Source organism: Hemicordylus capensis, chromosome 2 (genome assembly GCF_027244095.1).
Source record: "Hemicordylus capensis ecotype Gifberg chromosome 2, rHemCap1.1.pri, whole genome shotgun sequence".
NCBI classification, from domain to species: Eukaryota; Metazoa; Chordata; class Lepidosauria; order Squamata; family Cordylidae; genus Hemicordylus; species Hemicordylus capensis.
The window spans coordinates 323392648-323417552 of record NC_069658.1 but is presented as its reverse complement, the minus strand read 5'-3'; the positions used below and the strand labels follow the sequence as shown (position 1 = coordinate 323417552).

General features: G+C 44.3%; 1 protein-coding gene across 2 annotated transcripts in view; it reads right to left on the bottom strand.

The window, feature by feature from the left end:
* Positions 1–24905, bottom strand: part of DCAF1 (DDB1 and CUL4 associated factor 1) — a 92715-nt gene that overhangs the window by 66996 nt on the left and 814 nt on the right. For both annotated transcript variants that reach the window (XM_053291112.1, XM_053291111.1), the window contains exons 2-5: positions 9636–9753; positions 8135–8211; positions 6651–6724; positions 4898–5011 (exon numbers count right to left, since the gene is read on the bottom strand). In XM_053291112.1, coding sequence (XP_053147087.1) covers positions 4898–5011; positions 6651–6724; positions 8135–8211; positions 9636–9745 — 375 coding nt within the window. In that variant the 5' untranslated portion in view covers positions 9746–9753. The remainder of the gene's footprint in view (positions 1–4897; positions 5012–6650; positions 6725–8134; positions 8212–9635; positions 9754–24905) is intronic.

Sequence of the window (24905 nt, the reverse complement as noted above, 5' to 3'; positions counted from 1 at the left end):
ATACCCCTTTTGGCTGTGAGCCCATTGCATGGGGGAGATAGCTCCCTTCTCCAACAACTGCATCACCTCTTCTCTCAGAACTGTCGTTTCTGGAGTAAACTGCACTCCGTTGAACTGTGGTATCTCCAAGAATTCGAGAGCATAACCGGTCGATATGATGCGAAGGACCCACTGGTCGGATGTTATGTGGTGCCACGCTGAGGCGTAGCTTGCCAGCCTGATGGTCGGGCTGACAGGTGTTACGGAGTCTTTTACGCTGATGTTGTTGACGACTGAGGTGTTGTAGTTGGTTGGTGCAGGTGGGCTCTGTCCCAAATCAAAGCTGCTGCTTGGGTTGTTGAGCAGCCTTATTACAGCCCGATTGATTAGGCTTACCCTTGTTGTAATATGGCTTCCGGTTATATCGCTGATACTGGCGTCTATAATCCTTGCGATCTGATTGATGGAAATACCCTTGTCTACGTTGGTATTGATGGTACGGCTGGGACCTAAAGGCATTGCCCTTTTGTGAAGTACAGGAGCGCACAGTAATCCTGGACTTCTTCCACTGCTCCATCATCTCATCGGTCTTTTCTGAAAAGAGGCCGTTGCCATAAAAAGGGAGCGTCTCTATGAGGTCCTTCATATCTTTTTGAAGGCTTGTCACCCTCAGCCAAGCATGTCGCCACAGGATTATGGAGGCGGTCAATGTGCGGGACTCTGATTCCACAAGATGTTATGCATTGGACAATTGCTGTCTGGTTGCCATTGTTGTCTGATGGAAGGTGGTTTCGAATTTTTTGATAAACTCTTCCCTGTCAAGGGAAGTTCTTTGATCAAATAGACTTTCCCAGAGGGAATGAGTATATTTCACCTGACAGGCAATGTAATTAGCCTGTCAGGCGAGATGCACTGTCTGTGTGGCCATTTGATGTAGCTTCCGCTGCAGAGGAATAACTGGAGGTGGTTGGAAATCCGCTTGAAGGGACACTGTCCTCTGATTAGGCAAATTAACAGGGAAATCCGCCTATAAAGAGACTGATCTTTGGCGTGTCAAATCTGTCGTAGTCTGAACAGCAGATTCAGTAACCCTTACAGGGGTTGCAGTAGCTTGCACCGCAGATTCCGTTCTCTGAATGTGCAAGGGATGTTGTCTCTCCTCCCGTCACTGGGTGAAGAGGGCATACTCGTCGCCTGAAATCATACAAGTAGCTCCCCAGCCTCCATGGGGCAAGAGGCCAATGACAGGCGTGCCTTTAGCAGAGAACGATGGTGTTCTTGGGATAGGCATGTGGCCATCACTATCTCAGAATCCCGAGAATGTCCCTGTAGAAGGAGTATTCTCCTCAGAATGGAGAAGTAGAGACAGAGCTTCTGCAGGGGAATCGATATCATCAGCATAGATTCCCTTAGATTCCAATTCACTGTTGAGGTCAGCAGTGTATTCGGCATTGACGTAGAGCTCGGTATCAAGTATGACCGCTACAGTCATCTCCTCTGCCCCCGTAGCCTTTGATGTCACAGTTCCTGACGTCAAACCTCTCGACGTCGTAGCCCCCGTCGTCGAAGTTGCTGACGTCATGGCCATTTTTGCCTTATCAGGCACAGTCGCGGTCGATGTCGAAGTCAATGTCGATGTCGACTTGGAAGTTTTTTGCAGTCAATCCTTTCAGTGTCAACAGATGTTTCCGATATAAAGGTTCCTCATGTGAAGATGACGGGGACTGATGAGAAGGCACCGGAGACAAGGAGATGGCTCAATGTCGAGACGGGTCATAGGACTGCAATCCTGAAGGCGAAGGGGTGGGATCCCAACAACCCTTTACTTTAAGTGTCTTACCCGATGGACCGGAAGAGTGAGGCAAAAATTTCCTCTTCAGACCCGCACCATGTTTCCCCGGTTTCTTAAAAGGGAGCTTTCGCACCCGAAGACAATTTTGGGTCTTTAGACCTCAAAGCCAAGGACGCCAGTATTGGGGCTGTCGACGTCGAAGGTGCACTCGGCTTGGCGAGGGCTTTACACTGCATTTTAGCAGGACCCGGCCCGGTGGAAGCACAGGAAGATTTCCCTGCTAAAAGCGCCTCTTCCATTAGCTAAACTTTAAGCCGTGCACTGCGATTCCTCAGGGTCTGTTTGTTAAAAGTCACACAGACACCGCAATTCGCGGTACTATGGGCCTCCCCCAGACAAAACAAACAGATCGTGCCTGTCCGTAGAAGGAATCTTTCCGCAGCACCCAGTACACCTTTTAAAGGTGGTTTTCCCTTTAACAACCTTCTTGGGTTCGCTCATCTAGCTAGCAGTTAGAGTAGTCGTGCAGTCCGAGTCAGGGGGATGCCGGCAATTTCCAAACAAATCTGAGAGAAACCGAAAGTGGAGTCGTTGTCTGTCCGTTCCGCGTCAAGCCAGGGGATCCAAAGTGCAGAGTGAAGAATAGTCAAAAACGTTCCTGTGGTCGATTACGAAGTTCAGTTTAAACAAAGTCCGATAGGCAAAGAGTGGTCTAGTACGTTCCGTCGTCTTAAGTATTTTGTAGAAATTTTTGAGGAGCAAGCTGTTTCCGAGAACTGATCTGTAGCGTGGTCAGCAAGAAACTGGCTAAATGGGACGCCCAACCGCCACTAGAGGGTGCCGCAGTCGCGTGCATTGGTGGTTGAGGGCGTCGCGAGGAGCTTGCGAATTCTAACCGAAGCTGATCTGTGCAGGCGCAGAACCCACTATTATGAATGGACAGAACCACTATCCAGATGCTTTAGTTATTTATTACTTTATTTTTGCTGTAGCAGCTTTTATTGGTCAAGAGCAAGCCATTTTAAGAACTGAACAGTATCTTATCTCTTCAGCAGTAGGATCTGCCACAGCAAAAGCATCAAAGCACATTCTAATGTGCACAGGTTCTCCACAGGGAGCATTAATCACTTATTTGGTTGAATCACAGGCTCAAATGTTAAAACTCACATCCATAAGTCTTCAGCACGCAACTACCCAAATGACAGCGGTGGAAGCCATGGGACAAGTAATACAATAGGCTTACTAATTTGCTAAAAGAGATTGTTGCAATATAGGGGCAAAGGTGCAATGTTTTAATCAATTTTAAGGAGTCGATTGCAACAATGAACATCCAATTATTGCAAGATGGATACAATCACAAAATATATTCTGTGCAAGGTTCTGATTAACTGGCCACATGGTCTCCAGTGGCTATTAAAATCACAACCAGAACACCAAGTGATGGCACAGAGACTCTAGACTGCAGCATGCTCCCTAATGCGAGTCAAGCCCTTTTTAAAACAAAACAAAACCTCACTGGAAATCATTTCTGAATGGAGTTTAAGAGCTATGCAAAAGTGCTTAAGGTTACCGAGCGAGCAAGAACAAACCAACAAACCAACCAAACATTTTACTGATGCTCAGAATCCATTTACTTCTTCATATATTTAGGCTGATCCTGAAGCAATAAACATAAGTTTGGCATGACTTCCAATCAACTCCACCTCAAATTAAAGAGGTTGGGTGAGGAGGAGAGAGAGATGACTGCTCATTTGCAAAATCCTGTGGAGTTGGTTGTAAATAGGGGTCAGTTTGGACAAAAGGAGTTAGTTTTGTTTTTAGATAGTTGGAATCTACAATGGGAAACCAGCAACAGAAGCCTCTTATGCAACTGTAGCCATGGTTTTTCTATATGTTTTTTATCTATCTATCATATTTTTATACCACCCGATATTTACATCTCTAGGTGGCATAAAAAATTTAAACACAATATAAAAGTCATTTTAAAAACCCACAAACCACAATAAAAACAATAGCATAGAACAGTTATTAAAACCAATTATTAAAATTAATTCTAATTAAAAGCCTGAGCGATAAGGTGAATCTAGAGGGTCTTCCTGAAAACAAACAGAGAAGAAGATACTCTTATTTCAGTGGGGAGCATATTCCAGAGCCCCGGGGCAGCCACAGAGAAAGTCCAGTCCTGGGCTGCCACCAGACGAGCCAGTGGCAACCGCAACCAGACCTCTCCAGAAGATTGTAACAGGCAGCAGGGCTCATGACAAAGAAGGTGCTCTCTTAAAAGCCCTGGGCCCAAGCCATTAAATGCTTTATAGGTGATAACCAACACTTTGTATTTCGCCCAGAAATGTATCGGCAGCCAGTGCAATTCTTTTAAAATCAGTATTATGTGGTCCCTTCGTGTTGTCCCAGAGAACAATCTGGCTGCCACATTCTGTACCAAGTGTAGTTTCTGGACTACATACAAAGGCATCCCTACATAGAGTGCATTACAGTAGACAAACCTAGAGGTTTCCAGCATATGTACCACTGTTTTAAGGTCATTTACCTCCAGAAATGGACGTAGCTGATGTATCAGCCGAAGCTGATAGAAAGCGCTCCTGGCCACTGCCTCAACCTGAGAAACCAGGGAGAGCTTTGGGTCCAGGAGCTTTTGTATTAAAAAAATTAAATGTCTAACTTTCCCCCTTTGAGTTTTGTTTTTTAATTGTCATCACAGAGCTTGTGTTTCCTAAAATTTGAGGGTTACCCGCCTCCCCACCAAAGTTGTTTAAGTTCAAGTATGTATCAGACAAGCTGCTATGTTTTTGTAGGAAAGCTTTGGTGAACTTATTTGCAAGGTTGATTTGCAAGGGGAAGAGGTGGACAAAAAGCAGACTTTTAGCTTCCCAACTCCCTCTTAACATAGCTGTTTTGTTTCTTTGCCTCTTCTAATTTCTCTAGAAATTCCCCACCAATAACTGAAAGTTAACTACAAAAAATATTTTCAGAAAAGTATGCATGCCCATAGAACTGTGCCCCAGAAGCAAAACATTTTTAAATTCTTTACACAGATTTCACCAAGAACAAGTAGGGACTGCTAAAATGTTCAACACGATTATATGTGTATCTTCCTAAATCTGACACCTTTTCCTGAAAGACAACTGCAGTTTCCAGCCCAGGCATGATGTCCAAAAGGAGTCGGCAGGCAGCAGTATTCAGCGGTGGCTCTCTGCTGGTCATCACGTAAGCATTCACCAGCTGAAAAAAGATTGAGAATAAGATTAAGTCCATTTCTCTCTCACACTTTTTCAAGCATCAGTCCCTTAAAAAACCAAGTTACTCAAGTTTGCTATCTTGGATTATAGTAAATATTAATGATTTCCCTCCTTAATCTGAACAAGCAATTTACTATGTCTTTTACTGACTGATTTTATGGACGTAATACTTCCTTAACAAAACAGCTTTAAAAAAAAATAGGACTGACCTGGCATTCAACTCTACTAAAATCAATACAGCAAAGTCTTTCATGATCCTCACAATAATACACAAATACAGACTGAGAAGACACTAAGGCTGCAATCCTAAATTCACTTATTAAGGAGAAGGCCCCAATGCACACAGTGGAACTGACTTCTGAGTAAACATGCATAGGATTGCATGTTGCACATGTTCTACTTTAACTATAGCAAGCAGCCTAGTTATACAAGCCCAATGCATTAAGTTTTTTTATTTTTAGCAAAATAAAATGTTTTGACATACGTCTTAAATCCATTTGTCACCATTCAATTAAAGCAACATGCTACACAAACCTTCTACAAATCTTTTAAGGTTGCAGAGTCGGCAGTCATTAAAAAAACCCTATTTACTTTTTAATTTTCTCATTTAAAACAAGCAGTCATTTTAACAAATTTAATCTGCATTTTCCTAGAAAACACAGACCACGGCAAAGGCCAGTTTTATAAGATAACACTTCAAGTATACATACAGGTTGAGAATCCTTTATCCGGACTGCTTGGGACCAGAGGTGTTCCAGATTTCGGATTCTTCTGGATTTCGGAATATGTTCATAAATGAGATATCTTGGGCATGAAAGGTTACTGGGTTTTTTTCTCCAACTACTCCTGAAGTTCCTTCCCGCCTTCCAGCCAAGCTCCTTCCCACTTCCCCTCCTTCCCCTCTTGCAGACTGGCTTGAGAAGCATGTGAGTGGCAGTGCAATCCCATTCACAAAACCGGCTTGGCTCCGCCCCGAAGGAGGGCTCTTCCCCCGTTCAGAGTGCCATTGCAGACGGAGTCCCGGGTGCTGCTTTGCCTCCCTGGCCCATGCCCTGCCTGCAAGTGCCCTTAAAGGCTGCCAGCAAAGTGCCCGTCCATGTGGGAAGGGAAGAGGAGCCAAGGCTGAGCTGGGGCCAGGCAACCACCATTGCAGACGGAGCAGTGGGTGCTGCTTTGCCTCTCTGCGAGTTGCGGGTGCTGCTTAGTTTGGGGACTTTTTGCTGCTTTGCCACTGTTAGCTGCTGAGTTGGGGCTGGGATTGGTTTGGGGGCTTTGTGAGTGGTTGAAGCTACAGGTCGAGAATCCAAGCAGAAAATACAAGCGGGGTTTGTTTGTTTTCTCTGTGCCGTGTCCGGATTTCAGGAGTCTGGATAAAGGATTCTCAACCTGTATTAGAGGGACAAACAGGATGCACTCCTTTATTGCTGCTCTGATCATGACCTTGTATGAATCAGGCATAGAACAGTTTTATATCAGTTTTTGGAAGTTACATTCCAAGTTGCACACAGGCCTAAAAGGAAATAAATACCTTGCCACACCTACTCAAAGTATAAAGATGAGTCAATCAAAAAGATGGAGAAAAGCAACTAACTGCCAGTTACAAAATCTTCACATAAACTCACCGCATTCATGAAATCATCATTCTTGAAAAGTGTTCTCAGCAAGTGGCCAAGCATACATTTTGGATCTGCTCGACCTGGCAAACAAAATCAGCTTGTCATCCATGCTTTAAAAGTTAACAAAAATAAGTAGCAGCAAATCAAAGAAAGTATAGAACAAATATACATTGTGGCTATATTAAAAGGTCATAACTGTTTTCTGGCTAAAAATGAAAGGTTGTTTCACTAGTCACTTTGTCCTACATGTATTATTTATTTTAAAAATTATATTTAATAAAGTACAACATACACAACCATGCTTATGCATGATAAACGACAAACTACACAATTCACAGACCAGTAAACAGTCAAGGGGGCAAAAAACCAGTAGCAGCCCATAGTACTCATATAAACACTTAAGAATTGTATAGAATACAATACAATATTACTAAACTGATTGTCATCCTTCCAGTTTATTTTTATCATTGCTATTCTTCCCATCCACAGACTTTAAAACTATCAAAGAACGAAAATATTCAAACTTAATTTTAAAAATCACAACATATTATTTTCAAAGGGCCATGCAAAAACTGTCCAGATTCCATTTTTGTGTAATGAATGTTTGAATTGCCACGTTGGAAAGAGCTTCTTTCCATGAGAGAATGGAAGGTGAACACCGGGGATTTCTAGTTTATAGAAGTTACCTTTTGACGCCAGTATTCAGGCTGAAGCTTCCAGGCCATTCAGTAAATCTCAGATGGCCAAGATTTAACCAAAAGCAGAGCACGTTGCAATTCTTAATTCACCTAACACTGATCCAAAAGCAAGAAACCATTGATAAACTATGCTTTAACCTATTTGACATCTCCAACACAGTGAAGAATCCCTCAAGTTTTGATCAAAGCATCTTTGTGATATCCAATATGTGTGCAACAATATTTTTGTTGGATCAACTTTAATTTAAGAGTAGAAGGTTTTAATGAGTTGAAGAACTGTCTTCCACTTGCTCTGTAACAGCAACCTCTCTAATTATTTACTCCAGGCCTCATAAAATGCATTTACGTCCAGATTCATGTTCTTCCTAATTTGTTTATAAATGCATACCCTGCTCAAAAACCTGCACTACTACTTCCAGACTCAACAACAAGAAAGGGATATCAGAAGTTCCACAGGCATAAAGGCCGAAAATATTGATAAGTCTTTTAATTACACACACTACACACCCTAGTTGAGGACCACAAATGGAAGGCGTTAATTATCTGGACCAAGGACTGGTACAAACCTCAATGTTCATCCAGAGAAAGGGGCTCACCCACAATTTTCAGCCTACATATATTATTAAACTATGTAAGGCAAATTTCTGCAAAGCAGCTAATGCATGCATCAAGCACCAGATGCAGGAATAGCAATGAACCTCATGGAGCTTTGTCTGCATGGCTCTTAAAAAACAAAAAATGAAATGGGAATGAAGCTACACAGCATTTTCATATGGTCTCGCCGCATCTTACCAGGATGTCTATCATCAAATGGATCTGGATCTCGCTTACGGTACTCTTCTGTCTCCTTCTCAATCAATTCCGACATGCTAGAGGGGAAGAGAAAAACATGAGCCACTTGAACATCTTCCCACTAATGGCTGCTAATACCGTATAATTGCAAGACTACTGACCTACCCATGTTCCAACTTTACTGCAGAGAACCATAACACAACAGTAATTCAGCAAGATAGAACTATGGGAAACTGGATCACTCCATTCTGCTAGAACAAAATCTACACTGCCAAAAGTAGGCAACTGTGAGCAAGGGCCATGATGGCCTTAATTATGCAGTTACGCTGGCAGAAATACAGGAAAGAGTAGGAAAGCATCTGTGTTAATGGCTTTCCAGTTTTGTTACTTATTTTGATGTATGTATGTATGAGATTTTCATACCACCTCACTCAAATGGCTCTAGGTGGTTCACAAATATAAACACAGATAAAAAACAAATAACTCATTAAAACAAAATCAAAGCCAGTTTAAAATCATTTCAGCAAGGGCGGGGGGGGGGCTTTGATGCAGTAAGTATCTTCCAACTGTTATACGGCACTACTATGTACCAGCAGCAAGCACTTCAGCCTATCTTGCTTCTTCTGGTAAAGTTTTATTATACTTTGCTCTTCTTGTTTCCCAAAGCCCTTAAAATTCGGTACTTCGATTGTAAGTGGAACTGGCCAAGATCCAGACTAACCTTCTGAGGACACACCAGGTTTTTTCATTGCACGAGGAAACCACGTCTCTGATTTTTGGCAATTTGCCATTCCCTCTGCAGCCAGCTTTGTTTCCTGAAACTATCTCCCTGAGAAGATAGTTCTCCCAGTTGTCAGAGATGTGGTTCCCAGAGGCACAACAGCTACAGAGGGAAGATGGGGGTTCACTGAAAAACCACCCTTTATCTTCCTTGCACAATGAACAAACCTGGCATCTAACAACAACAACAACTTTATTTGTAAGTCACCCCATAACAAATTGTTCCCTGGGAGGCTCACAACACTGCAACAGTAAAAACATCCAATTAAAACATAGAACACAAAACAAATTACAATAAATAATAGAAAACATGTTTATACTTTTAAAAAATCTATTTTAAAAGCCTGAGTGAACAGGAAGGTCTTCACCGGGCATCTAAAAGAACAAGCAAGCCTCACTAGGGAGGCTATTCCATAAATGGGGTGCCACCAGTAAAAAGGCCCTCTTCCTAGTAACCACCCACCTCATCTGGCAGGGGCACTCGGAGCAGGGTCTCCAAAGAAGATATGGTCCAAGTCAGGATATATGGGGCAAGGCACTCTTTCAGGTAAACTGGTCCCAAACTGTTTTGGGCTTTAGAACCAGCACTTTGAATTGGGCTTGGAAATGGACTGGGAACCAGTACAGCTGACAAACCTAATCCACAGGTTAGTCTAGAAATTGGCTGAGTATAACACACTTTATGCAGTTATACTTCTGAATACATTTTAACTGTACTGACCGAGTAAGGATAGGAACCATGTCTTGTCCACTGCCATGTTCTTTTTCCCACTGTTCCAGCAAAGCAGTAAGCTCAGCCTTGGAATCCACATACTCAGAACATGAAGTCATGACTCACTCTAAAGGTGAAAGGGAAGAAACAAGACCAACATGAAAGCTGCTCAACAAAGAAATGTTCAAAAATAGGAGTTTTCAAGATCTACACACCTAAGAAGGCTGGTTGCAATATCATATTATTAAGTTTACAAGCATATTACATGTATCCAATTTATTTTACTCATATCTATGTATTCAGCACACATCTTGAGCATGCTGTGCATCTTGAATATGCTCTTTCCTACAGACAGAAGCCTGGTGTGACAGGGATCTGTGCGCAGAGCATCATTACACTGCCCCACTTTGCATGACTTCGCATAGTTATCATCTGCACTTGCCCAACAGCAGCAGCAGGACCTGGCCCCTCCCACCATGGAGCCCAGCAGGGTTGGGTTTGGTTTTTTGATGGAGTGAGCCAGCACTAAGAGGCCATTATATCCCTGAGCTACCCCATGTGGCTGCTGCTCATCCATATTTGGACTTCCTCAGAAGCCCAGTTGAGAAATCTGAAGAAAAACCACTGCACTAATAGTTCCAGAGAAATAAGCAGAAATGACTGGGGCAGCTTGCTTTCAATGCTCGCTCCAATTTCTGCATACCCAAAAGCAAGTCCCTGCCCCCATCCCCCCGCCCACTGCTTTGCATCTCTCCCAACACATAGCCATGGAATTGAAAGCAAGAATAGTCCATCCTGTTGATAGGCACTTCAAGTGTTAAATATTGCAAGTTCTCAGTCCACAAGTCTCCATATTCCAATGAGCATGAGTAATCTGCATAGTGCATGGAGATTACATGGAGTCTGGATGGATGCATGGAGCCTGTATAGGGGGATAATAGGAAGAGCACATGCATGGACGTTCCATTCCCTTGCAATGTTCCTTTGTACTGCTTGTGCATATGTGCTTGTACTGGGGGAGGACAGGGCTCTACCTGGTCCTGGGGGAGGACTCCTCCTCAGTGAGTGCTAAAGGCAAAACAGATGCTTGATAAAACCAACAAGCATGCCCTTCAAATGAGGTACTATAAGAGTAAAAAGATACTTTTCTCTCCTGCCCCATAAGAAGCCGAATTCAGAAACTGGGGCAAGAATTAAGTAATTAAAAACATTGTCAGGCTGATGGATAAGTCTACATTCCATAAAGTTAACTAGGACCCATTCAATAAGAGGGGAGGGGAGTTTAAACCTAATTAACTCCAGAGATATGGGTTTTCTGGAAATTTTTGAACTGGACAATTTTCCCATGCAGTGTCTCCTCCTTTGCATAAGATTTGCATCACCCTCTCCCAACACTCAAAAATTTACTAAATACACCAATTTTTCTGATGCCCTAAATCAGGAATTTGGCATGCTGATTCAACATGCTATTTGACCTATTTATACAGTTCTCGTTCATTCGTTCTCTCTCTCACACACACTCATACACGCACCCCTACACCATGTTAATTTCCCCTCATTATGAAGTTTTTCAGATGGGGTGGGTTATTGCAGAAGTGTAATAAACGCAAAGGAAGTCAATACAGGCTGTCCACACAGATTGCCTCTCTTTCTGCTTTCCCTCCCCACTTTGTTCTGTCCACATAGGTTTTCATATTGAAAAATTGTGGATTTAATCTTCCCACCTTCTTCCCTTCGGCCACTGCTACCCATTCTCTCTTGAATCCCCCACCCATTTCCCCTCCAACTGCCTATACATCACTCCTTCATTCCCACCCACCTCAGTAACACTTTGTGTGTGCATGCAAGGTACCCACAGATAACCCAGACATACGATTTTGATACCTTCAAGGAGGGGGGCAGTTCTTTAGAGTATTTGCACACTTTTGGCCGTACTTCCAAGCACTGTGAAGCTTCTGCTGCAGAGGCACAGTAAAGAATGCACAGCACATTTTTGAGTGAGGGTTGCTTTCTTGGCATGCCCTAGCTTTAGCTCTGGGTTTTTCCCCCAGCATGCTATCTTGTTTCCCCCTTTATTTATTTTTATTGAGTATTTGCACAAATACACCTTCACCCAAGCAAGCAAACCCACTCCAGTTACTCAGAAAGCTGTAACATCAGCTTTAGTGGTAACTCTGGGTCCCCCCACCCCAGACTGAATTTATTTTTGTTAATGTCTAAGTGAAACATTTTGTGTCATACTTATTCAAGCATTCCTCTACTTTGATAGAAAAATGGGATAAAAACACAAGACAGTCAGGACAAGTGATATCTTACATTAACTGTGATTGTTCTAGTACATAGAATTTTGTGGTGTTGACCTGTTTTGAGTTTGAATATTCTCACCATATGTTCAAAGGGAACCAGTCTTCAAAAAAGGAATTTCTCCTTTTTGATGGCAACCATGTTTCTCCACTAGATCAATGTCCCAGATCTTACAACTCCATTGGAGAATCGTGAGAAGTGGTGTCTAACTCAAATTTGAGATATCAGTCATTCTAGCCACAACTATGCAATATATTTGCCTATTAAGTTCAACAAGCATTTTCTCACTCAGATTTAAGGTAATACCAGTAATGTCTAACAACATTGAGAACCTCAGTCCCAAAACCTTAAATGATGGAGCAAAAATAACGTCCAGGGCAGCGGAAATCCAATCGTGTACTCGTCTGAGACAAGTGAAAGATGATGCTTGGTGAGTTGTTTTTTTAAAAAAATTGGGTCCTCCAAAAAGCGGCTCCTCCGCTACTGCTTGCCTCTTGTCTGGACTCTTGGCTGGAGCAGAGCCAGCTGAGCTGAGGAGTCTCCTCCCTCTCCCTTAAGTTAGTGCCTCCATCCCCTTCAGCACCCATGCTCCCTTTAAGGTGCATGGCTGCGCGCCTGCACACAAAACTCTAGCCCTCTGTGCAGCTGTTTTTTGCAGCCGTGCAGTCTTGCCCCACGCAGCTGTTCGTGCCGCCTTTTCCCTGCCGTCACCACACTGGCACTTGCTGCAGTCAGAGTGGAAAAATTGGCTCTCATGCAAGTGAGAGAGCCAATTATCCTGCTCTGGCCATGGCAAGACCCCTACTGAAAATGGCACACACTTTGATAATGGCAAAACCGTTCTGGCAAAAATCTCGCCATTGGCAAATTCACAGTTGGTGAGGCATTAAAGTCTATGGGAAACCAGGGGTTAGGGAAACCATGACCACAAAAAAACCTAAAAATAAAGGTAGAGGGAACAAAAAAAAACTGCTGTAAAAAAAATAAAATCCTGCAGAGTCACCAAGAAGAATGAGCAGATCAAACTTCTGGAAATTTTTTGAACCACCCCCCACCCTGAAAACTACTCAAAGGCATTTTAAATTGGCAAGGGACAGAAAGGTCAGCAAGTACCACCAAGAGGAATGAGCAGGTCGAACTTCTGAAACGCACCCCCCACACACAAGCACGAAAACACCTTGCCAGCCACGGATGCTTGGGTTGCGACTGGCAAGACCTGTCACAATTTCCCATTCTCATATACTCAAAACCACGGTTGGCAAGGGATGACTGTATCTTGTTCAGAATTTCTTCTAAAAATAAAAATAAACGTTTCCAGCTTTCCGTAAGCATGTTCTGGTGTAGAAAATAATGCATTCAGTTAATTTAAGTGGCAGGACTGTCTATGCAAAAGCTGGTATGTGCAGGTCAGTGGGAAATATCTTATTCAGAATTTAATAATTTCAGGTTGTTGTGAAGCTAAGCTAAGCGTTTTTAGTATACTTAAATGTGAACTGAAAGTAAAAATTCAATTTTATAAATAGAATACAACTGTAAAATACATTCTTTCCTTCCATATTTATGGGGTCTGTGTTGTGTCTATAGTGGCACATGTTTGATCATCACTGAGTGTTGTTTATACAATATGGCAGGCTGATGCAGCTTCTTCCCAATAGCAAGTGTACCATCATAGCTCGAGGAGTCATCTGACTAGTAAAATTTTTGTCAAGCTGATGAACTGAGCCCACATTTCTTCACCCCTGATCATGTCACTAAAGGCTTCAGAAGTGTAGAAATAAGAAATCTGGCAGTGAAATGATCCATTGCCATTCATTTTGAAGCAGGTAATTGCTTCAAGATCTCAAAAATGGCAATCAAGTTAAATGGGCATTTTTAAACTCCCACAAAAATCCTCTTCCAACCCAAAATGCCATTAATCTTATCCATCAAGACAGGATCAGTAGGTGTCAATTTTCATGTCTAGAAGAAACTAGTACAAGTTCACTGATTAACAATTTGCCCTGGGACCAGTTTGAAAAATATCATCTAAGCTAGTCTGTATGACAATGCTGAGGATTGCAAACTGGGAGACTGGACAGAAGTATACCAAATTGCAGGCTGTTCTCAACACACAATTCCAGTAGCAAAAGAAAAACTTTCCTTTTACCCTTTGCACCCTGTTCCCATTTATTCCTGTGCTGCAAAAGGGACAAGGCTGGCATTTTAGTTTTAAAACACTGCTAAATTACAGTCTGGACTGCTGATGTGACCAAAACATACAGAAATCATCACCACAAAGCATGCCTTTCAGCATGAAATCGTAGGAAGCAAACGAAGAATGACATACCTTCTGCTTGACTTCTTAAAAACAGGTTAGAACTTCTCATTTTAACACTTGAAGAGTTAAAAATACTAAAAACAGCAAAATGGACCTAAACAGAACTTGGCTTCTTATCAAACCAAATATTGCACACATTCATTTACAACAAAATTTCTACAGTTCCAATTTCCCAAAGGCAACATAAAGTCTTGGGTACCACCATTCTGCTCTACAACTTGGAACATCTTTACATTGTCATCATCATCTGCATAGCATCATTGCTATGCATGACAATTTAACAAGGAATAAGACAGGTCCCTGTTCTAACTCCCTGTGAAAAGTTGTTCTATTTGCCCACCAAGGGTCCAGAACTCTTGGGAGGCAAGGCTACGACACCGAGGTGGCGGGGGGCGGGGGGGTTAGTTTAGAAAAATGATGACTGCAGGGAGACATGATAAGGGTTTTGTAGGTGAGAACCAGAACTTTGCATTGGACCCAGAAGCGAACAGGCAACCAGTGCAGCGACTGTAAAAGAGATGTGACACTATCAAATCTATGGCCACCCATAAGGAGTCGGGCCGCTGCGTTCTGGACTAGCTGAAGCTAGGGATGTGCATGGAACCATCGCCGGGAGGCTCGAAGGCGGCGGGGGTCTCTCTTTAAGAGCGGGGAAGGGTGCACCTATCCCTCCTGCCACTTTTCCCACCCCGTTGCCCTCGTCTTCCAGAGATGACTGGAAGTTGCCAACGCACCTGCAAGCACTGGCACAGGGACATGTGTGTGCATGATGTGCGCATGCCCATGGCGGCACGCGTAGGCACGTCAGTGACTTCCGGTCATATCCGGAAGACGAAGGCAATGGGACAGCAGGGAGGTACACTGCCGCCCCGATTGGCTTTGTAAAACACAGACGCTGGCGGAGAGGAAGCGGCAGGAGGGGTAGGTGCACCCTCCCCCACTCTTAAATAGAGACCCCCGCTGCCTTCGAACTGGTGGAACCACTGGTTCTTCGAATCGGTTCAGAGGCCCATAAAGGGCCTCCAAACCAGTTCTGTGCACATCCCTAGCTGAAGCTTCTGAATGATTTTCAAAGGCGACCCTAGGTAGAGTGCATTACAGTAATCCAAACGAGAGGTAACAAGGGCATGAGTTACCGTTGACAGCGCCTGCCAGTCAAGAAAAGGCCATAATTGGCAAACTAGCCAAAGCTGAGCAAAGGCAGCACTAATTATCCTCCAGTGGTCCTGGACTTTGAGGCATTCCATAGCAGCACCTCCTAAGCTCCAGGCAGGAAGGGCTATCTAGATTCTAAAGCTGAATTAAGCACTCAAGGCCGCTTCAGTATAGGCAAAGGCATTAATTTTATAATGTCACGTGAAAGTAGGTATGGATGACTATGTTGTGGCTCCACACACCTCTTCAGCATAGGCTCTAGAGTAGATAGCCCAGGAAATGACAACTCCACTAATGAAATGGGGAAGACGACCTCTAGGTGAAGGTTTACCGGAACGTCTGTGTGCTTCTGCAATGCATACCTTGAGCAGGGGCGTAACGATAGGGGGGGCAGGTGCCCCGGGCACCACCCCGGGGGGTCACGTGGAGGGCGCCAAAAAGTGGCTTCCCCCCCGCCCCCCCTGGATCGCCCGCCGAGTGTGGTGGCGGGCGTGCGGCAGCGATTTGGCGCTGGCGGGCGGTGGCAGCGGGTCGCCTGCGGCCCACCAAATGTGGCGGTGGCTGGCGGCTGGCGTGGCGGCGATGCTGTAGCGCGGCCCGAGCGGCGGCGGATCGCCCGCCGAGGACGGAGTGCAGGCCGCAGAGCAACGCCGAGCCTGTCTCCTGGCCCGGCATCGCTTCCCAGGCTCGGCGTCGCTCTGCGGCCTGCACTCCATCCTCGGCGGGCAATCCACCGCCGCTGCTCGGGCCGCGCTACAGCATCGCCGCCACGCCAGCCACCGCCACATTCGGCGGGCCGTGGGCGACCCGCCGCCGCCTCCCGCCAGCGCCAAATCGCCGCCGCACGCACACCACCACACTCGGCGGGCGACCCGCCGCCACACTCGGGCGACCCGCCGCCGCACGCCACCGCTGAATCGCCGCCACCGCCAGCGATCTGCTGCCTGGGGGGCGCCGCCGCGCCCTCACAGGTATGTGGGGGCCGGGGGGCCATTCAGGGAGCTTGCCCTGGGCACCGTTTCCCCCCGATACGCCACTGACCTTGAGCCACCTAAAGAGAGGTTTCAGAAGCAGGCAATCCCCTACCTTTGATTCCAGAAGTAACAATTAACAATGCCCAAAAGGCTGGGCCCTCTTAAATTTAAGAGTCCTTCTGACATCTAACTGGTGCTACGCACTCTCCCTCTAGGGTGGGAGGAGCTAAGGCAGAAGTCTGGCAACGCTAACTCCTGCTCATGTTGGAACAATTAGTTGACCTAAGGGACAAAAGGAGTCTATCCTCTGTCTTAGTGAAAGACTTTATCTCTGAAATCTTGTGAGCAAAGATGAGAGCACCTTGATATATATCACTTTGAGAGAGAAGACGACAACAGACATCTCTGGAACACTCAAAAAGTGGTTCCTTTAGACAACGTAATACTATGTTTAGGTGCTACATGAGGAAACAATGGACAACTGAAAAGGCAAAGTTGGAAACTGCTCTAAGAAAACATCTGACAAGAATCTGGGCACTTAACCGAGTATCCCCACTTATAGCTAGGATGGAACCTAGTGTAGCTACTTGTTTGTGAAAAATGTGAAACTTAAAGCCCAGGTCTAGATAATCCTGGAGTAATTCTAGGATGAACAGAATAGAAGAAAGGAAGGGCCTTCAATAAGTGAACAACCAAAAGGTTCCCCGTAAGTAATTACAAATTACTTGAGAAGCTGGGGAACATTGCTGGAAGAGTTGGAGGTGGTCAAGGTACAGTCCTGTGCTCCATGCTTATTTCTGCTTTTGCCCTGTCTTTCTGGTGATTTTCCAGTCATTTTCCTGGGCTCCAGAACCTACCCCCTCCCCCACTTTTCCCATTGACTTAAGGTTTTGTTATCTACAATTTTAGGCCAGAATGGAACCCTTGTGAATGAGGGCCACCTGTATACCCTTCTAATGCGTAGGGCTCTCAAGAAGCATATGTTCCGCCCAATAGAATAAGAAACCTGCTTCCAAAGATAGGCCTGGATACTTCACCCTTTCCTGCTTATTGATGTAGGAGAAGACTGATGAGTTGTCTATGTGGATCATCATGTAACATCCCTAGGTGGTGCTCTGGAACTGAACAACAGTTCAAGTGATTCAGACTGCCTGAGCTTGAGTAGGTTGTTGTCAAGTCTGGCTTCATCCAAATTCCTTGGGTTATGGCATTTTTGCACCCAAAAGGCTAGCATCAGTAGCAATTATAATTCTAAGGGATTCAGAAAGTGGCAGCCCCATGGAACACTGATTGTCCAGCAACCAAATCATGGACACCCTGAGGCTGGGACACACCTGAATCTGACAATCCTTCCTGACAGTAAAGAGTCTTTGAGAAGGGCACACAAGCATCTAGCAATGTCATGGATCTAGTTCCCCACTGTAGGTGACTAGTCCCGGTAGGGGACTAGATCCACACAAGAGACTAACATCCCTAATAGTCGAGACAGCTGAACTAGCCAAGCTGACTGTTGAAGATCCAACGAATGAGCAGGAGCTGCAGGGGAAAAAATTACCCTTTTGACTCAGATCGACACAGATGTCTGGGCCATATCTAGGACTACACAAAGGTACAGTATCTTGAGATGGTTCTTGGTCCAGCTGATTACAAACCCATGATTCTGCATGGAGGCCACCGTCAGTTTCATGTGCAAATCCACTTTCTCCTTGAACTATGCCCTGAAGAAAGTGTTGTCCAAGTAAAGGTGCACCTGAACATCTGTCATCTTGAGGTCCTACTTGGACCTTCATAAAGGTTCTGGCCAAGGTGGAAGGCCCAAAAGGAAGAGAGTAATATTGGTAATGTTGTATTTTGTAGGCAAAAAGAAAGGAACTTGTGACCCCTGGGTTTGAAGGGAATGTGTACATATGTGTCTTTGAGATCAATGAGAGAAATGAACAGCAGGGATTTGCAAGTGTGGACATCCACATCTCTGTCATGAGTCAGCAGATATACAGCAAACCAGTTTACACCCCTAAAGTTCAAAAATGCTCTAGTCTCCTCATTCTTGAGGACCCGGAAGAGAAGACAGTAGATGCCTGTCTTGCTTTCAAAGAGTGGAATGGGTTCAATTACTGCTATGCTTATTAGTTTTTGAATTAGCCTTCTTGTGAGCATGTGCTTGACTAGAACAGAGGAGCAAGGGGACAGGAGAAATCTGACTCAAAACACTATCCAAAATTCCAGAGAGTACCTGAGACAGATTGTTTCCCTCACCTAACGAGCTGATTATAGGAGATTCCAGACTAGGACGAAGTACCAAAGTTGCATCCCATCTGTTGGTAGGATCATTTGTGTACCAGAGTCTGTCAGACTTCTTCATGGTCCCCCTTCCAGGATGGGAAAGTGGCCCCCCACCACTCCAGTTCTTGCTCTCAGAATAGCAAGCAGGCTTGGAAGGTATTAACGGCATTTATCACTTCTGACAGCTCCGGTGCTGTCCAGCCTGATGGTGGGTGAGGCTGAGCTCCAGAAAGACTTAGGACAAGTTGCCATGAAATGCAAAAAGTGCAGCCTAGAAGTGTTATAATTTATTTCTACTGTGTTTCATGGCCACTTGTCCTCTTTATTTACAGCTTAAAAAAAACTTCTTCCATATACATATACAACAGGCCTTGACAAACTTTCTTTGGATCTAGGTGCCAGCCAACCAACACTTGACAAAATTACCAGACTTAGCAGACTTAATACAGACATTTTGGTGGGGGAAAGTGGGGCTAAAATGGGCTTGTCTGTATTCCTTTTACAAGTAATAGAATAGGAACAGGGCTGCCTGGGACAAATAAAGATTTTAATAAATAATTCTCTCTGGATATTTTAGTCCAGGAGCTAGGGTTAAATTTCTAGTCACCATGGCTGCCTGGCAGCTGGGATTTGTCAAGTCTTGACACAATGTCTGTAGTGTGTGTGTGTGTGTGTGTGTGTGTGTGTGTATACACACACACTCCTGCCAACTTAAGATAACACTTCATATGTCTAATGGGCAGACTGAAGTTGAGTACACCTTGAGCTATAATAGATGCGTTCGTCAATAAAGTGCAACAAGACTCCATTTAGAAAAAGGAAAAGACTGGTTCACCTGCTGCATATGCTAGCTGATAGTAAGTGCAAGGCAAGGTGAATAATACTGATAAAGAATAAAATTTCCACAAGGTTGCTTTTATTTAGTCGGGGGGGGGGGGGAGCCAAGGCTTTTAGTTGTGCCATATGTTTTCAATGATCCTTGAGGCCAGTGGAATTCCTCACAGTGGTGCAGAGTGCCACATTTCATGCACAGCCTTATAGATCACTGACTCACTATATGCTAAAGAGCCATTTACACTTTTTGGAGTTATTTACGTTCACATCCTATGTCCATCTTCCCACCAAAATGCACACTTTGCTAATTGGAAAAGACAGGAAAAAAGAGCAAATAAACACTTTCTAATAGTTTTAAACTGGGGAGGGGGAGTGAGTGAGTGAGTGAGGGTGGTGATAAAGCTCATCATCTATGTAAACAATACAGTTATAATATCAGGTTTAGTTAAAGCAAAAAAAGTGTAAGTTTGCTTCAAAAAGTAGCTTTTACAAAATCTAACCAAACAAGCTCAAAAGCAAAGCCAACATACACATGACAAGACTTAATTCCTAGGTGCCAGCTCACTAAGGTGCCTGAAATTTAAGCATGGCACCTGAGCCAGGAGATGGACCGAGGCAACTAGGAGGAATGAGCAAGCAAAGCAGAGGCAGGTGGCTGCCTCCTCCTCCAGGCCACATCAGCCCACCACTTGCCTGAGCAAGATGGAAGTGGCCTTGCTTGCACACTCCTTCACCTGGTCATGTCCGTTTGGCCCAGGCAAGTGATAAACAGACATGACTAAGGGGAGGAGAGAGCAAACAAGGTGGGGAGAGGTTGCTCCCTTCTCTTTCTGCTTGCCTCCATCCAACTAGCTACCCACCACTAATCTGCTTGCTCACTCATTCTCATGGTCATGTCAGTCCATTGCCTGCGCCAGAATAAAAATAAAAATAAAAATAATGTAAACAAGAAATAATAATAATAAAACTTGTAAGCCACCCCATAACAAATTGATCTCTAGGCAGCTCACGATGCAATTTTAAAACATCAAGTAAAAACACATAACACATGAAGTCACAACACACACACAACCAAAGAAGGACCAACACACATTTTTTAAAGTCAGTTTTAAAAATCAAGTTTAAAAATCAAAATGTAAAAGGCCTGAGTGAACAAGAGAGTCTTTATCTGGTGTCTAAAAGAACTAAGTGATGAAGCAAGGTGAACTTCACTGGGGAGGCTGTTCCATAAACAGAGTGCAACCACCAAAAAGGCCCTCTCCCTAGCAGCCACCCACTTCACCTCGTTTGGCAGGGGCACTTGGAGCAGGGCCTCCGAAGAAGATCTTAAGGTCCAAGTCAGGACATGAGGCAAGGTGCTCTCTCAGGTAATTTGGCCCCAAGCCATTAAAGGTTAAAAGGTCCCAAGCTTTAAAGGTTAAAACCAGCACTTTGAATTGGGTCTGGAAACAGACTGGAAGCCAGTGCAGCTGATGAAGCATTGGCATAATATGCTCAAAACACCAGTTGTTAATCTTACAGCCTTATTTTGTACCAACTGCAGTTTCCGCACTGTTTTCAAGGGCAGCCCCACGTACAATGCATTGCAGTAATCTAAGCGAGAAGACACCAGAGCATGAGTGACTGTGACCAAGCTATCTCTGTCCAGATAAGGTCACAGTTGGCATATCAGCCGAAGCTGATAAAAGGCACTCTGAGCCACAGAGGTAACTTGAGCCTCTAGTGACAGTGCTGGATTGATGAGCACCCCCAAACTGCGAACCTGGTCCTTCGGGGTGGAGGGGAGTGCAACCCCATCTAGAACAAGGTGATCATCATTCACCCGGGCAGAGGAACCACTGACCAACAGTACTTTTGTCTTGTCTGGACTGAGTCTCAACTTGTTCACCCTCATGCAAGCCATTACTGCATCCAGGCACTAAGATGTGATGGGGAGGGGAAGTGAGTCAGCAAGGCAGGGGCAAACAAGGAAAGAAGTCTGCTCCCCACATTGCGCAGCGGGCATTGCTAGGGATGAGAGGTGAGTTCACCCTCCACATGAAGCAGAGGGAAGTCTGCTTCCTAAATTTTGGGACTGACTTCTAGAGCCAAATAAAGTTCACAAAGCCTAGCAGATTCACTCACTCTGGGATCAAAGCATTAATCCTATGCCAAGACAACGCTTTGCCCAAAGTATTATGCAGGTCTCATGTACATCTGTTCATCTATACACCCTCAAATCTAGCAGGTTTGTCAGTATCAAATGAAATAAGCTTCATACGCTTCATTCTTACAAAAGAAACACAAAACGTGGTTTATTTAATACTACTTTTAGAGTGCACTACTAACCATACCTTCAGGAGAACAGCAAGCATGGTAGCAAGCATGAATTGTCCTCTATGCTAAGCAGGGTTCACCCTGATTTGCATTGAATGGGAGACTACATGTGTGAGCACTGTAAAGTACTCCCCTCAAGAGATGGGGCCACTCTGGGAAGAGCACCTGCATGCTTGCATGCCGAGTTCCCTCCCTGGCATCTCCAAGATAGGGCTGAGAGAGACTCCTGTATGCCACCTTGAAGAAGCTGCTGCCAGTCTGTGTAGACAATACTGAGCTAAATGGACCAATGGTCTGACTCGGTAGAAGGCAGCTTCCTATGTTCATAGCACTGCAACAGACTGGAAGAAGTCCCTATACGGTCCTAATAAGGCAAAATTGCAAATACAATGAAATTACATTTTAAGCAATAAGTAAGAAGTTAATGTTTTTTTTCAAAAGGAAATGTCAATTTAGGAAACTAGGGGAGGAGTGTAGCTACTGAAATTAATTTCTCATCTAAACTATGTCTGATTGTCTTTAGGAAACATAGGAAACATAGGAAACTGCCATATACTGAGTCAGACCATTAGTCTATCTAGCTCAGTATTGTCTTCACAGACTGACAGTGGCTTCTCCAAGGTTGCAGGCAGGAATCTCTCTCAGCCCTATCTTGGAGAAGCCAGGGAGGGAACTTTAAACCTTCTGCTCTTCCCAGAGTGGCGGCTCCATCCCGAGGGGAATATCTTGCAGTGCTCACACATCAAGTCTCCCATTCATATGCAACCAGGGCAGACCCTGCTTAGCTATGGGGACAAGTCATGCTTGCTACCACAAGACCAGCTCTCCTCTCCTTTGTCCAAAAAAGAACCTAGACTTTCTACAAGGTGGTTTAGTAGAGCCTGGGAGAATGAATAAGGAACTCTAGATTCAAATCTTAACTTATTCATGGATGCAGCTAGATGCTATTATTAGGGATGTGCATTGAACCAGTGTGGGGAAGTTTGAAGGTGGCGGGGGGATAACTTTAAGGGCGGGGGAGGGTGCACTTATCCCTCTCGCCGCTTTTCCTCTGCCAGCGCCTTATTGTAAACTGGTCCGGCAGGGTGGCAGTGTACCTCCCTGCCACCTTGTCAGTAAACAGCAGTACCCAGCGTGCATGCGCACGTCTCCAAACCGGTTCCATGAACATCCCTAGCTATTATGCTATCACTCTCTCAACTTCAGTTCTCTATTTACAAAATGGTAGCAATAGTAGCCTACTTCACAAGGTCGATGTGAGGGCCCCACAGACTTCTCTAGATCTGATGCACTATCTATACAAATATCAATGAGAAATGAGAGAGAACCAGTTCCTAATATTCGGTCTCCCAACATTCTGTCACACATTTTTGTTTGTGACAAAAAATGAATCCAGGATGTGGCTGTGTAGAATGTTTTTAACAGCTCCAACTGAGGGCCAAACTACATATGACACAGAACTTCTGGGATAAGCAGCTCCCATTTTCTTTGAAAAGTATTTAATGGCAGCCACAGTAGGGCCCTTATTACATCAGGACTACAGCACTAGAAGAGGAGGATTAAACTTGTACTTGGTATCACTTTCTCAATTAAAATCAAGCTGTTATTTACCTTACAGTAGAAAACATATAGGTATTACTGTATGCTTCCTCCACTACACAAATAAAAACTATGTGTATGGAATTTTAATCAGGAAGATAAATGGAATCTGTGTGAGATTTCTTTTTAAACCTCCCCCAGTATCTTCCCAATGCAATGTGTGGCCCATCACAGCTGCTATTAAATTTAAAGAACAGGAGGTTCTGATCCAAGATCTCCCATGTCATGGCACAAATAATCTACACACACACACACACACACACACACACACACACACACAGAGGACAAAGGAAATATTATGCAATCTGGGAAGAATCAACACCTGCTTCCCACTTCAAACACATGAATCACCAGATTTAGCCCCCTGCCCCCATGATACATGCGTCTTTCCCATATAACTGAATGGCTGGCATTCATCCCTATGGGTTAAAGTAAAGCCCTACAGGAGGGACCAGAATGTGAGAACTTTATATAACTCTCATACCACTTCCTCTCCTCACCAAACTTGAAAGGCAAATTAGGCAAGGTGACACAGAGAGGAATCTTCAGTGGTTCCCATTGAGTTCTATGGGACAAATCAAAAGGGCTGCACCTGAGCATACAAGGGACCTGCCCTCAAAACTGGGATTAATGGGGCAGAAAATAAATTTAGTTATTTATTCCAAACTCCAATGGAATCTCCATGTATCTATCTTTACTTTCTCCAGTATAAGTGGCTACAGGACACTCATACAGGGATAAGAATGAAAGTATCCTAAGAGATCAATATTGCAGTTAAAGCAACACTTGTCCACTGCATTTAGCAACGCTGGCCAGATGTCCAAAAAGGTGAGGAAAAGCATTATATCTATGTACTCACTACACCCCCACAGGAATCCAAGCAATATAACCCACACACACCTACACACCTCTACACACACATTCTGCCCACATAATGACATTCTGCTAATAAATACTAACCCAGCAACTAAAATTTGGGGAGAAACCATCACATGTGCAATTTATGCCACAATATGATGAGAAAAGGGGAGGAAGCGTTAGTAATAAAAGGATGTCAATAAAACTAAGGCGGCAGCCCTTTCCTGCATTTTTACTTCTCAAAGACTAAATCCCCAAACAAAAGATACTAGGTGGTCTTGCCTGGAAGCTTTGCCCCCCACTCCAGGATGTGGGGCAAGGAGAGCTGTAGCTATTCAACGCCTGAATAGAAAGAAAAGAATTCTGTCCAAGCGCAGAGTCGTTCTCTTTCAGTTTATTTCACCTAACAGGGCTGAATTCTGGCACTGAGCGTCGTTTGTAGGGATGTACCCCGACTCAAATTAAGCCTTCGTGCGAAAGATGCACATGAGAAAGCATACGCTTAAGCCATTTTTAAAAATCCTCTCCAAAGTATAGTACTTACATAAAACTCGCCACGCTACCCTCACCCTTTCCCCATCCCCATGCCGCGCATGACAGCTAAAAAGACCAAAGTGACGGGGACCAGACACACATCCC